Genomic DNA, 16,090 nt, shown 5'->3' on the forward strand with positions numbered 1-16,090 from the left:
AGCGCAAGTATAAATAGTTACTGCACTCCCGTGATGTCACGTTGTCGCGTCTGTGTAATCAAGATGCAGTTTTTTACATTGTAAAAGATATAAAGTGGGCAACTGCAGAGGAAGTTATTGGTTTACAGTTTAATTCTCAGGAGGACAATGGAGGAGAGAAGCAAAAACTGCATTACTGCAAAGATGTTATTGGAAGTTTTAATGCTCAATATTGGTGTTTTCACAATGTCATTACTATCCTGTTAACAGTGACGGAGTGACTGAACTATAAGTCATTTAAACTATAAATTAGTATAATTTGTTTTCTTAGCTTTTTGGATTGAATATGAGTGAATTAGGCCTGAGATTTGGCACGAGTGATTTTAAAATATCTCTGATGTTGCTATTGATGTGAAAATGTGTTTCCAGTAAAAGATTAGGTCACATTGACAAAAAATGATGGAGAAAGTTTTTAGTTCGTAATACGTTTTTCTGTATTCATGTGCTAATTTCACAGATTTGTGGTGAATAAATGCCACTCTTGCATTAACCTTCTCTACAAAGCCTACCTTATAAGTGACTCACTTATCTGCCAAATTGTTTTCAGCCTCCTCGCCTCCGGTCTTATCGACCACTGACATGTTTCATAAAGGCTGCACTCCTGTGAGAGATGTCCTGGGGCGTCTTAGAAACAAGCTGTGATTACATGGCCACGGCCTTTCTCTTTCTGTTCACAATTTGATAGGCTGAGGTGATGGAAACATTAGCCTGCATGGTCTTTTTTCCCCCTCTTCAGTCAGGATTTTTCATGCCCTTACTTGGTGCTTGTGTGCTCCATCACATCATTTGTCTTAGAGCTGTTTTGCAGTAGCCCCTTTTTTGACAGTAATGCAAGGTTATTGTTTTAACCATAAGCTAATTGTAAAGGAACCCAACTTTTACTGCACAGAGAAGATCTGGTCTCTTGCTGTTCTGTCTCACACATTTTTATTTTATTTTACTGCTGTGTTATGTTTTAAACTAAAAGCTTTTGTCCTCCACTTCAGCATACAGAATAATGACTTTTTTAAGACTTGCTTCATGAAAGAAAACTGTACACGCATGTTTAAAGTAGCTGCACAGAAAGTGTCCATAAAGATATTTGAATCAAGGTACAAAGATTTTGGATTTTTGGAAGTTAATAAATGTTTGAGTCTTCTAAACACCAAGTATATATCTTAAATGTTAAAATACAGACATTACATTTATAGTTGTGTTTTGAGTCCCTGATGGAGTCTGATGCAACTTGAACAGAACAAATCGGCCCTGCCAAACCCTGCCAAACTAAATAAATAAACAAATAAATTCTAAAGATATTTTTTGTAATTTTATTTTCTCAGTCATAGACTAAAGCTGGTATGCTCCAAAGTCCCAAATGATTGTCAGACTCAAAGGGAAGCAAATACAGGGTGTCAGACAAAGGGTCAAATTTAATTCCATGAGGTCCCCCAATCAGCAGGTAAATAGTACCTGACATCGGTGTGCTTATTGGTTTGGGAAAGAACACCAGCGATTGTTCCAAAGCCTTGATCTCCTTGACCTCCCTGTGATTGGCTGCTGTATAGGTTATAATGGTGGTAGTTCTAACTAATGTCTTTTAACCTCCTGCTCTATCTATCAGTCTTGTAATATGAATCAGTATTTTTTTTAAATCTTTTTGTCATTGTTAACTTTTTATGAGGCCATAAAGTAATTATTGTATCTATGTCCACATATTTGAATAACTGATCAGTAATTTGACAGTAAAATGTATACTGTAGCTCAAATATCTCTGAGCACTGCATCAGAAATGTTATCTAACCTAACTTGTTCAATTAATGATAATTGCTTAGTTGATATAGCCAAAAGTGATAGTATTAGTGGGAGCTAGCAGTTTACCATTTGGATAGCTAACTATGTCACTGAGTGCCCTTTTCCTGATTGTATCTGCATTATCTAATAACAATACTGTTTCACAAATAATAAAAAAGTACAAAATATCCAATGTCAAGTTAGAACGTAGTTTTATACCATAATAAAATGGTAAAGTCGTAATGTCATTTCTGAACTGCTGTTCTGCTAGTAAGCCAAGCCATCTCGCATTGAGCATACTTAGCATGCATAATGATTATAATTTTCCTCAGTATTTACAATATCCACCAACATTTTCTTCTAATATAATTTTTCTAATTTTGTCTTCAGACTTTTTGCCTTGCTGTTATCACAGACGTCAGAAGTGGCTGGCAAGGTGGTGACATTTAAACCATGAGGGACATGAATTTATGGGAAATGGTATTTTGATAAAGGCCACTTAAAAACATTCAGAGTGAGCAACACAGCATATTTTTTTTGCTTTTGTTAAAACAATTTTTTGGGGGGCATTTTTGCCTTTATTGGATAGGGACAGAGGCAGACAGGGAATCGGGGAGAGAAGGGTAGCCTACGACTTGCAAGCAAAGGTCACCGTGTGGAACCATTATTACAAATAAGAATGTAGTTTGCTTACTTTTAGGACAGATCCCAGAAGTTCCAGTTTCTACCTGATCCTTTAAAATGCCCAGTGTATGTTTCTGAGAAAGAAAATTGCTCATACGTCTAAAATAATGTCAGAACAGAAACATAATTATCCTCCCAGTCAATACAATTAACTTCCATAATGTTCACCCCTGCTATTAAGATGTAAATTAAGCTTTTAACTGTGCACCGATTGTGCTCACAGTAATAAACAATAATATTTGAACTCTATTAGGGGTGTTTTCAGTAATATTAAAAGCAGCTATGCTTTCAGTAGGATGTAGGTAAAAAGAGTGGGCTGAAGGTTGACTGGAACATTTCACCCTTGCATTGTCAATATTGAGAGAGTTGTACTTGTTGTCTTATTGAGTCGAAACAGTCAGGGACAGTGATAAGCCCGTAACCAGGCTGGCTCTTTGTGACTGTACCATATCATTTGAAGTTCAGTAGTGGAGTAAGAACGAAGCCTGCCTGCAGGACGGAGGGTGAGATGATGACGATGAACAGGCAACCTGCTCAAAAACCTGATCAGTCACACTGTGGTTGTGTCTTTTGTTTTTACACCTACATACAGGGGCTCAATAGCTCATCCTAAAGTAATGATTGTGTGCTGGTGCAAGACTTGGTGAAGTCAAGCGTAAATGCTTTTTCTCAACAAGGGATTCTTGTTGAGTGCTTCTTGCAGCGATTTGTGGTCTCAGCAACCGCATTAAAAACCGCAATTTCAAGGCTTAATTAGCTTAGATTGTGTTGATGAAAGCTCCTGGGGTATCAAATAAATTAATATTGACAGACTGAGTTTGAGGGAAATGTCATATGCAGGCTTTCTCAGCTCTCCTCATATGGGCACAGATCTTGTTTGACTACAGCTAGATTTAAAAGGGTTTATAATGGGAAAAAACAAGCTTAAAAATAAAGGCTACAGTTTGTCAACTGTGTTGTTCTCTGTACAATATAAATGGTGAAACATAGATTTGCACAATGAAAACTCATTCAACTGGTATAATATCTTCTCAATCCAAGACTAATTACATAGAGATGTCTGAGTAAATCGACAAGCATGGAAATGAACTGTAGAGAAGGACTGATTCACTTTCAGAGCGAACGGTTGAATTCTGTACTCGACGATAATGTTTATCATCACAGCGATATTCTTTGCCCATGCAAATTTGTTGGCATTCTGCTGATGGCAATATCATCATATCCCTTCTTGTTCCTCTTTGTCAAAATGAACATAAAATGGTACAGCACTCCAAACATAATGGGGCTGGAAGGCAGAGGCAGGCAAATAAATAAGGTTCACAGAGCCGGGGCCATTTCATTGCTGCAGCTGCCCGCTGCTGAGGCTTTTATTCTGATGTCTCATCCTTTCAGCCACTTCAGCTCTGCTCAGTGTCTCTTTTTTACCCGTTTGGATCTCTTAACTCTTTGCCAGATCAGAGTGGCTCTCTCTGGCCAGTAAAGCTTTATAGGAATCACCGCCATCCCAGGATATTTGGATAGATTTGTCCAAATATAGTGGGCAGTTGTTTTAAAAATGTAACAAAACTGATGCCTTAGCTTTTTCACATTTAGTGAAGCATAATGCCTTTCATTTCAGAAACCTTGAATAAGACAACAAACAGTGTCTTCATTTTGCATATATTATTTCTAGCCACTGGAAAGTCTTGCTCAGCTGTTTCTGCAATGGATTTATCATGTTGTGCGTATGTTGCATGAGAGCAATTCACAACCACGTCTGATGGATGTTTGACTTAAGGGTCATACACAAGACGTTGAGGATGAATCGGTTACGTGAGAACAAATACTCTCCTGAATAGTAGCACCATTACACTTGAATCACTCCACACAAAGTGAACATTTTAATCATCTTTGAACTCTAAGAATATGGGAATAGGAAATGAGAGTGGGAAAGGTTGTAGTTTAACTTTTTCGGAGTATTTAATGTATCCCGATACAGATAAAATTTTTACCAGGTGTAACTGGGGCCTGGGTGCCTCCACATGTATGTGTGATGACAATATGCGTCACAAAAACTAACCTCACTGGTGTCATGCTGAAGGAATTGTGAAGCCATTTCATTTAAGAGTGCAGTCTTTGGACAGATACATCGAAAAGCAAAACCAACAAATTTAAAAGACCTTTGTTTGTCTTTTATAAATGGCATTTGTAATGACACTTGTGGGTGCGATCTAACCTGTAATTGTGTACAGCTAATAAAATGTTACAGCAGTCGCCCATTAGTGCCTCTGTGTTCCAAGGACCTTATCTCCCACCATATTAAGCTCTTTCCAGCTACATAACATTGCACGGGTAATTACTGGGATATATACTCTGCTGTTAGCATTATCACTTAACCAAACTGAGAGAGGTTTGATGACTCAGATGTTTAGTGTTTACCTAGTGTACAGAATTTAATGTTAAATTGTGCGGGGGTGTCATATTGTTTGTGTTGGCAGTACAGTTGGCCTCTGATAGCTTCAATGAGATGAATTTGTGTGTGTGTGTGTGAAGCAGGCCACCACACGCTGAGTGACTTCAGAATGAAGCCATCAACCCCTCTGATTGATGTTGTTGGTGTGGTTGTAGCTCATACAGAATCTATCTGTGCCTGATTCATGGCGGGTCTTGGACGAGGCAGTTTCTTCAATGGCTGCTAGTAATAGATCAATGGAGGTCTGGGGGGGGGGGGGGGGGATAATCTTATGAGACATTAAAATGTAGTAATCATTCACCGTCCACAAGGCGCTCCAATTATTGTCTGTGTTTATTATAGAGAAAGGACAATACAAAATACAAAACAATCCATCAAACAGCAAGAGCAGAAAAAAGCTACCGTGAGACAGAATTGTGCACAAAGCGTCGCCTCTGATGGGATCACATTTTGTCATCTTTGTGTACACATCACAAAAGCTTGCGTTCATGCTGCAAACTGTGCACTGTGCAGAACAGAAAACATATCCATTACAACTTTTCAACTGAGAACAAAGGGAGAAATTAATAAAAGTGCACAAATGAGTTTGACTTTACGCTACAAACAACAGACTTTCAACCAATTTTTTTATATATTTTCTTATCTATTCCACTTTGGAGCTCATTAGCTTCCACTGACTGGTTTGAAATGATAGAAAACACACTGTTGGAACAATGGATCGAAACAAGCTATTTTTTTAAGTATGCACTCGCTGGCACACATTTGAAAACACAATATTGAAATAATTTCACATAGCACTGCACAATCAATTTCAAGCAACTTTACAATGTAGACAAAAAAGCCTGCTGCTCAAGTCCTTTTCATTTATTTCCCTCAGTCTTCATTCCTTCTGAGTGCTCTTCAATTTATACATATACGTAGCTCAAAAAGACAGCGTACAATTCTTCTTTTAATAGCAGGGTGAGCTATATACATACTGTGGATTGTGGATTGAAGTATGGCACTTTGTCACATCTATTTACACATTCCATGGTTGCCCTGTGAGTTTTGCTGAGCAGATAAATTACAGAAAAGCGCTGCACTCTGCAGTCTCAGCCAATATCAGTGAATTACTGCAGCAACAGTTATCTGACCCTTTGACGAACAGCCTCTCTGTCTGCACATCAGGGTTACACATTTCTCCCTCATTACTATACACTGGTCACTGACCTTCACAGGCTCCTTAGAGTCCACAGTGGTTGTCTGCACAGTGACCAAAGCAATATAAGGCTCTGGGGTGTGTCTGCCACTGTTAAAATGAAATTTCATGTAGAAATCATTATTTTTAAATTGACACAGCAGGTTTAAGTGTCTGTAATGTTTGTCCTTTTCTTTACTTTGAGCTTTTCAAAAGGTCATGTAATTCCATATCTGTGCTTTCTCTGTAGTGAGATTAAAATGTCACGGTTTTGTGCATTTGGATTCATTTGAATTACATGGTTTGTAATGGGGAAGACCTTTACTACAAATAAAGCGTGAGCACCACTGAGATAGTATCCTGTGGTAGCTGGAGGTGGACGAGAAATTTCCTTTTCAGAAACTGTGATCCACCATAAATAAATTAGAATGCTTGACAATGTACTAATAACGCAATCTCAACACAGAAACAAAGCTATATCTAAGTGTTACTGAGGTTAGTAACTGTAAGCACTGAGTTTCAAATTGTAATCCTTTACCCAACTCAGTATGAAATGAAAAAAACACTGGTTTATTTGGCTTTTGTCTTTTGAACAGCCTTCCCAAGATAGATAGGCATGGGGGGTTGGTTGACTTAACAAAACACATCATGCTATTGTTTTGTTATCATAAGTTGGATAGTTGGACAAGAGATGAGCAATTCCTTTGTGGAAACATTTCTACATGTGAAACCTCAGTCGTTAATGTAACCTTAAATGTTAGGATACTGTAGATAAACCAAGCGGCAACCTCAGAGGCTAGCAGATGAACATGGAAGTAACAAAAACTGCAGTTCCTCAAACAGCGCACTTGAAGCAGGCTACAAAAGTGAATCAATCTCCATAAGGCCCCAATTTTAAAATGCCCAACTTACACGTTATACATACACGTTAACAGCCTGGTACAAAAAACGGTTTCGGTTTCTACAGCTAAATTCTCTGTTCATAACAACTGTATTGGGAGGGGGGGATTTTTCTATAACTAATTTAAATTCTATCAAGGCTTCAAGTTATGCATAATTAAGGGCATGGCTGACAGGTGGGTGCCGTCACAGGTGGCTGTGTTCCGCAACCAGGCTTCATTTAGCTCGCCTCGGCTCCACCCATGCTCCATGTCTTTGCCCATTTTTGGATTAGCCAGGAGCCAGCAGTGTCAGGACTTTACACTGAGCTTCACAACAGTTCTTCAGAAACCTATGAGTGAAGTCAAGGAGACAATGTCCGTTTTTAATTACACAGTGTATGGGATGAAGGCAGTGTTTGTGGTGTGGCGTTACTTTGGCTACTTAAAGCCCTATTTGGCCACAGAGTTGACAAGACAGTCTCAAACGGGGCTAGGCTGTAACCTAATGTTAAACATGAAACAGATACTGTATGTAATGTCTATTGTTAACAAAGCCAAAAAATAAGTTTCATTAAAGACGGGAAATACCAGGAATTACAGTAAGTTAAACCTAAATCATTACCATCTGATAATAGATGCAGAGTGCAAGCACTTTTACCAGTAATAAGATCCAGTCGCAGGAATGAGTAGTGAGGCTCTCTGAGAAACAACCCGGCGACAAACTAACATTACTATTTGAATGGATGAAGTAACTGGTCCAAGATATAGGCTCCACGGCTGTAAACATTTTCACACTTTAACATTACACACTGACAGGATTGAAGGTTTTTAGTTTTTTTTTTTGTATAATTTATTAATTTCAATAGATATTCTGTCTACAGCTTACACAATTAACTCTCACTTTTGATGCTGTGCATTCGACCAGGGAATCTTCAGCTGAACAGAAGTAGGGACTTAATTATTTTATATCTTGATGAATATCAATAAAATAATATTAAAAAATAAATGTTTTGCTGTATTACTCAGGCCTATGATATCCAATATGAAATATTATAGACTTAAGTTTAACATTGTCTGGTTCTGTTTGGAGTGGAGAGGGAGGAGGATGTGGATGGCAGAAGTTTGCTTCAACCAAACCAATCCTTTAACTATAGGATAAACTTGATGACATTAACTGCTCTCATACTCCTTTTCCTGTAATTGTTTAAGTCAAAGTTTATACAAAGGCATCTCTGCATTATATCACATCCTGCATTAATGTTTCCTGTTTCTTAGACAAATTGGAGAAGAGACTTTCTCTGCAGGATGGAATTATCACTGCTGTATTTATGTAACAGTAAACTATATTTTGCAAGATTCATGAACACTCCCTTCACTTATTTTGTACAAAATGCTAAAAGGCCTATGTAAGCTCATCTTGCAGCATCCTGTTTGGCGTTTGTCAAATGGTCTTGTGAAATAAGAGGAACTCTTCCAAGAGAAAACATCTTGGAGAAATAAAATTCTAAATGTCTGAGTACTTTTAATTAAAACCTCTCTAAAATGTCCCATGGGTGACTGAATCCATACTGCAGCTATTAGAATCCTGTTTAGGTGGAAAGTTAGATTTTAGTCAGGCTTTGACATCACTCCCAGACAGAGAAGGCTCTTCGAACGGCATCTTTTTGGCACTTGGCAGGATGCATGTGGGTAAGTACTGATCCGTTGGTGTGTTTAACTCATCGTCCATTTCTGTAGTGAAGTGGTCTGGACTTTCCCCATTGGACGTCTCCTTGATGACGCTGTAGGTTAGGGCCACACTGTAAGAAGCTGGTTTCTCCATACGCTGAGGACCGCAGTGACACAACTTCTTGAAAGCAGCACGGAACTTCTGGGACATGGCGTTGTAGATGACCGGGTTGATGGCACTGTTTAGGTAGATGCACAGGCGGCAGAAGAGCAGGAACCAGGTATCCAGGTAGGCCTTGTCCAGGAAGGAGTTGACCACCACTAAGGTCCGGTAGGGCATCCAAAGTAAGGCGAAGAGGATCACCACCACAGCCAGCATCTTTGTCACCTAATAAAATTCAGTTGTGTTAAAAAGTGCTACAACAAAATGAAATCACAGAAAACTGTCTAAACAGTATGAGCCACAGCACAAGGCACGTGGATTACAGGCCCTTTTCACAGGAGACTGTTTGACTTATTGTAGTAGAAAAAGACAGGTGCAACTAATAACATTAAGAGTGTTTTTTGTCCCAGTAAACCATGACAATGTGACAGCATGTACAATACCAAAACCCTGAAACTGAGGCAACCAAGTAATTCTGTTCTTTAAATCTGTGCTCTTCCTACGGTGACATGTCAAAACATCTACAATTGAAAAATGCCTATTCTTAAAGTTATAATCCTTAAGTTTTTCATGAAATTAAATTCTGCTTTTGATATTATCTATGGTCGACATTTTTTCAGTAATAGGCTTTTCAATGTATTGACATTGAGTAACTACCTCTGTATATAGAAGTTTTCCATGTTAGTGGCGGAGTCTGCCATTCTCATTTAAGATTCTCATTTTCTAACCACACACAAAGGATCCACCATTGTTCACCATTGTTTTTAATTTAATCTCATTGATGTTAACCTCTTTGCCGAACCACTCATGAACATTTCCTATTGCCTTTGCCTCACATTAAAAGCATTCAATTTGTGAAACAGAGGGTGAATTTTATTGTGAAGCAGTCACAGGCAATGCATATCTGTCTAGGAAGGGGGAATGCAGTCATCACTGAGGTTGGTGCTGACAACAGCTGTTCATTAAAAATGGCTCTAAAAAACAATTCAAAAGCCATAAAAAAAAAAAAAAACATTTAATAACACTGTAAACAAAGTTCTGCTGTTGTAATTCTCACAAAGTTGCTACTTAACAAGTGAATTTTGAATTCTTAAAACCTAAACTGCACCAGTAATAATGGCCAGCTCAGCTAGGACTGAAATCTTAAGGATTATAACTTTGGGGTCTGTGATAGATGCACAAGGGGCCATCATGCCCAACAGAAAAAAAAGTAATTCTCACCGAGCCTCCCTTCACCGGGGCAGGGGAATCATTTCTTTTTTTAACCAGATGACATACTGTATCTTGTCTGTGAACGCAGCTGCAGCTCCACCTGAACACTTGGATTGAGTCAACTTGAGGATGTTTAATGAGATTAACATGGTGCAGCCTCACTCCAGCTCAATATTGATGGTGTGACTGGAATTTTGGTAGGGCTAAATACCAGAGTACCAAATTCAGAAAAGGAGAATCCTCCTGCCCTGAATATTCAGTTTGGTGTTCTACTTCAAAGCAAAAAATTAAGTGTGTTTGTTTCCCCGAGAATTGCATAGGAAAAATGGGAGCACCGGTAGTAATGAAATCCATGTCTCAAGTATTTTATACTCATTTTACTCAGAAGCACCTGCTGACGCATTTTGACACGTCAGTGAGCTCTCTTTTTAAAGGACACGTATCAGCAGTCAGCAGGAAAGTAGTTACACCTGTGTCCTTACAGTCGGATGCATTCAAGATCAACAAAGATCATACAGGCCACACCAAAACAAGAGAAATGTTAATAAAGCAAAACTACAAATGACAAATTTATTAAAAAGTAAAAAAAAACACCACTGTCACAACATTTGGACAGTATATATCGTACATGCACCACCCATCAGGAGGCTATTTGAAGGAAAGAGAAGCAGGCAAACTGGTTACCCTTGAATGAATATTGCGCATTATTGTGCATTTTGGACATAATGATAGGTGAGTTGGATGATTAAACAGCAGCTGCTACTTTAGGAGGATCTCTGGCAGGTGGCAATGCTGATGAGATGATGTCATGATCTTCCTTCTTGTTAAAACAAGTAGTCTGTTACATAAACCAGTAGTTACAAAAACTGTTCCTCTGTTAAGACCTGCACAAACTAAAGTACAACAAACATAAACCTACAGCACATGTACTGAGACCATAACAGTTCTATCGGCTCTGAAAAACCATTTGACTGCTTAGCAGTTAATGAAATCCTAATCCTGATGTATTGGTGGATTACTCTGAGCCTTGCAAGAAGTGTTTGCCATCATTCACTGTGTTGTACGCCAACAGTTGAGCTGATCAGTTTCTCATCAAATGCTATATACCCTAGACCACAGCTTTTCCTAAGCATTCGGCTCTATTATCTCTAACTCTCTGTGGTCACACACTATTATAGGTGATGATGGAGAGCAGAAGAAGACTGAAGTTTAACCAGGTAAGACTGTTGCACACACTTTTTGCTGTTAACAGTATTTTGTTTGCTGAACAAAAGAGGAAAAGGAAAGGACTTAGCTGTTCCACTGAACCATTTGTTAAAGATCTTTACCAAAAAGCCTGAAAACACATAGTGTTAGACAGTGTTTCTGCATTCAAACGAGCCAACAAGCTTAGAAATGTTTGTTCATACTCGGACCAAAAGAAGATCAACAGCAACACACATAATCTGCATCCCTATAATATTTGTCCATTTGCCATGATAGCCATGCAAGGAAAAACTATAAATGGCAATCCAAATTTGCATTTCACATTGTAGCTCTTTGCCATATGTTTGTAATGACAGTAACTTTGCATTGCAGTTTTTGTTGGATGGTTTGCGATCCCACATTTCTGTTCAGAATGAAAAAACGTATTGGATTTTTTTGTTTTCTTACTGCCACTGTGACAGTGTTAGGGAAAAACAAACATACCAGTGTTCATGTTCTGTGCAACTTAACAGTCTTTCAAAAGAGAGGAGCATTACAACTTTACAACTTGGCGATTAATACAAATACAGCATCACAAACTCTTATGAAACATAAACGAACCAAGATATTGCTTGAAAACACTTTGAGATGCAACTTTAAAGCCACCATATTGTAGACCTCATAAAACATTCATTGTTTATTCAGGTGCTGTTGATTAATTTCTAACTATGGAGATTTATCAAATCTGTATGCACAACTTAACAAACCCTGGATTTGTTAATATAATTGCCAGATGATAATCCTGATGTGAAACTTGTATGTAATTAAATCTTATCCATATTTATGTTGTGTTGCCTCAGCTGCAGTCAGGTGAGTCTAATTGGATTGGATCGGGGCACTGCCGGTGTCATCAGTGAGCAAAATACCTAATCCTAGATCCTCATTACTTCTTGACCTTTAGGTAATTCAGTAAGGTACACAGTTGTGTGCACAATGAGCGCTTAATGCTGACCACCAGAAACACATTGAGGGGTTGGAGCCCAAGGGGCATAACAGCCACGTTGGGCGAATAGGAGTATTATATATCTAATGAAAGCTATCAGTGAGATCTTTTCAGTGCCAAAAGGACACCGCTGAAATGATGACCCATAGGTTGTAAATAAAAGAAAACTGAAAGGCATCACCCTTTTTAACAGAGAAAACAGTACCAGTTAATTTGTTAATTTTTTTCCTCTGTGAAAGTTGCTGAGCATTACTTCAAGATGAAGTTCTTATCTTTTTTCAGTGTTGATTGAAGTGGAATTGTGTGTACATTTTAATTCAAATGAACGTGCTTTACACTTGTTTACTGACTATAGTCTATGGGGAAACCGAAAAGGGGTATCTCATTCTTTTACCATTTTTTTAATATTTGACAAATATTTTTAAACTTAAATCGCAGAAATATTGATTTTATATTGATGCTCAATCTGATAACATATAAAGATCAAATATTGTGTATAGTTCATGGCAACAGCAACTGATTCAAGTTTGATCCAAATTTGTTTTGGCTATCCTATAAAATCTGACATAACGCACTTACACCCCTTTGCCTCCCAGCCCTCAAATGGGATCATGTGTTTGTGGGTGTGCATAAGTAAAAGAGACAAAACAAGCCATACTGATGGAGAAAAAGCCTATTCGAGTTGAGGTTAACTGATTAGACTATCCAGCTGAACATGGAGCTCCCTCAGGGTACCACACCCCATGTCATTCCAGGAAGGCTTCTTCCAGTGATCTGATAAACAGACGTCTCACTCTATTATCTACCTGTGTGTCTGGCACGGTGTGTCTGTGCCTGTAGAGGATTCTGTTTAACTTTTAACAAAGTAGGAACTCTTTACAGGGTGTTATAAGCACAATCACGATAAGATCTGGAGGATGATCAGAGGAGGATGAAACACAGTCTTGGATGTTTTACTACATGTATGATGAGCCAGAGGGCTTTATTATAAAACATGTATTTTTCTCAAGCATGCACACACAGACTGAGCCGGGTGATTTATGAGCTCTTACAAAGAAAGCATCCATCAATATAAACAAAAGTGGTTGCTAAAGACTGCTGTCTGCTGCTGTCTTATCATTGTTGTCAGTTGGACACTGTTGACTGTGAGCCGCTGTATGCATTTGTGTTTTAAAAAGGTGTATCAGCTCTATTCTGCTGAAAAATGTGGCAAACTTTTCTGGACTCAGTATGAAAGCAAATGAGTTCTGGCAGCACTTTGATGCACTGTATATATAACAGTGTATCAAAGTGCTACCAGTGAGTAGGTAGGGGAGCTTGGGGTCAGCTGTATATTTTAATATGAAGTGGATATTTTTTATCAATAATTATAGTTGCAACAATTTACCTTAATGCTGTGTTTGGGCTCCTGGAGAACCCGGCCCTCTTCAACAGCTAAAAAACATACTTAACATTGTTTTATCACTTGGATCCTTCATCACTTTCCCTACTTGTTTGAAAATAGTGTATAAACCTGAAGTGGTGAAGTCCACTACAGAAACCCCCAAACAGAGGGTTTTGGGTCAGCTGTGCTAAATACAGTGAGTGGTGTTTCAATCCCAAATAAGTCTATTAAGATTTCTGTTTATGAGTTAAACCTCTCTGTGTTCTAATGGACCCTAAATATAATTATTTTATCTGTAAATGACTTTTCAACAATCAAAAATAATATATTTGTTCATCATTAGCCCATATAACAATTTCATTATGTTTTAATAGTGCTGATGTAAAGTGTTCTCACTTGATTGCCTGTTTATATATTGGTTTTGCAATTATTATTATTATTATTATTATTATTACACCCACAGCAGTAACAGTAGCATCATTTTTCATGCGGGGGGGTCATGACGTGATGTCATTCGCACACAAATAATATACTCGCAATCATTACACAGTCAATCATTACAGAGAGAAGATGTGAATGAACAGTGTCCCACCTGTCTGCGGGAGGCCGCCGTTGCGCTGCTGGAAGAGTTGGTGCTGATCATCCTCCCTCCCTTACTCGTCTCCTTCTTCCACTTCTTGGTGCTGTCTTTGGGATCTGAAGGCAGCGGGTTCAGGAAAAGTATCCGGGCGATCAGTCCGTACATAACTGTGGCCAGCATGAGAGGCAGCACGTAAAACACGGCGAAATCTGTGAAGTAAATGGGCAGGTAGTGACTCCTGGACACTTTGTAGGCGCAGCTGAGCAGCACCACGTTGTCATACACTAACTTTGCGGTGTCTGACAGAAAGAACCACATGACGCAGTAGACGGAGGTGAGCGCCCAGACCAGCATGATGATTTTCTTTGCCCTGGATAAAGTGCACAGGAATTGCGCTTTTATTGGGTGGCAGATGGCGATGTAGCGCTCCACGGTGAAGGCGGTGATGGAGCAGGAGGAAGCGTTTATTCCCAGGTACTGGAAATAGGTGATCCCCAAACAGCCCGCGTACCCGAACACCCATTCTCCGCACAGGGCGTCGGTGATGTTTGGCAGCCCGGCGGCCGTCAGGACCATCAGGTCAGCCACGGCCAGACTCACCAGGTAACAGTTAGTGGGGGTCCGCATGTGTTTGGTGGTCAGGACCACTAGTATGACCATTACGTTCCCCACGATCCCCACCCCGCATATGAGGGACACCAAAAACACGCTGACCACTTTATATTCAACTGTATAGTCAGTCCAAAGACCCAGGGTCTGATTGTCCTGCACCGACGTGCCATTCGCCACAGTCATGTTATCCATGGTGAGGTTTTCCATAGCAGGGGGAGGCTGTAGCTCTGTGCGCTTTTATGAAAATTACACCAGGCATGCAAGAAATATCACTAAAATATCATTGCAATAAACTGCAGGGCCCTGGCACCGAAAGTCCAGCGAGCATAAATCCGCCAAAAACTTCATTTCATCCACATATAATCCAGTCAAACTGCCCTTTCTTCTCCACGAAATCCAATTTCTGCTATTGCAAAGCCATCAAATGAAACTCCAATATGTTTTCCACAAGCATAATAATAAAAAAAAAGTCTATTGAGCCTGGTTGAAGTTTGAAGAGTGAGGAGATAGGAGGTGTTGCAGGCAGCTCAGCGCCCTGCTCCTGTCTCAATGCTCACACAGTCATGACTGAGAGCTTCCTGCAGAGCCTGTCTGCTCCTGAGAGCCACACACGCTGCTCAGGGACTCTCATGCAATTATAGTGATATATTATTACATACATGAACTAATCTTATAATAAAGCATTTCATAACTGTACAAATCATTGACAGGTTAAAAATGTTCCATTTGTAAACACAAATAAATATTTATTTCAAATCTTGTGAAAATTCATTATGACAACTATGTGTAGCTATTAAGCATTCATTAACCAGTTATACAACAGTTATTGATGCTTCATTAGATGAGTAACAGTTTCAAAACACTTGAAAATGTCCTTATATCTGTTCACAACTACATTATAGAGTTATTTAGTAATTAATTGGTATGCTAACTATGAATGCTTAAAATGTTTACTATCACAGTATAAATTCTCCGCTTGATCCAACTCTTCATTGAAGGAGGCGATGATGTTATGCCTGTACAGTTCCACCAACGCCAGATATTAGATGTCACCATCATTTTATACACATTTTGCCAAAAGTAAGCCGGACATTTTTGGTATCTATGGAAAGTAGAATTCAAAATAAAGTTGTGGAGATTTGAATGGCTGCACAGCATGAGTTTGCTCCAAGTGACCCACAAGATAATCTAATAAACTCACAGTGCCATATTTACACTAAAGATATGATATGTATGATTTACTGTGAAATAAAAGACATAGTGGGATATAAAAGCAGAGA

The 16,090-nt window shown here is 38.9% G+C and overlaps 1 protein-coding gene across 1 annotated transcript; it reads right to left on the reverse strand.

The window, feature by feature from the left end:
- Positions 1–8,574: 8,574 nt before the first annotated feature.
- Positions 8,575–15,017, reverse strand: trhra (thyrotropin-releasing hormone receptor a). Its single transcript, XM_035672830.1, has 2 exons — positions 14,211–15,017; positions 8,575–9,059 (listed from the first exon to the last, which is right to left on the reverse strand). The coding sequence occupies exons 1-2, from the start codon at positions 15,015–15,017 to the stop codon at positions 8,616–8,618; spliced, it is 1,251 nt and encodes a 416-aa protein (XP_035528723.1). The 3' UTR covers positions 8,575–8,615.
- Positions 15,018–16,090: the final 1,073 nt, after the last annotated feature.

The sequence above is a fragment of the Morone saxatilis genome, unplaced genomic scaffold, assembly GCF_004916995.1.
Source record: "Morone saxatilis isolate NCDOM2014 unplaced genomic scaffold, NCSU_SB_2.0 Contig24, whole genome shotgun sequence".
Classification (NCBI taxonomy): domain Eukaryota; kingdom Metazoa; phylum Chordata; class Actinopteri; family Moronidae; genus Morone; species Morone saxatilis.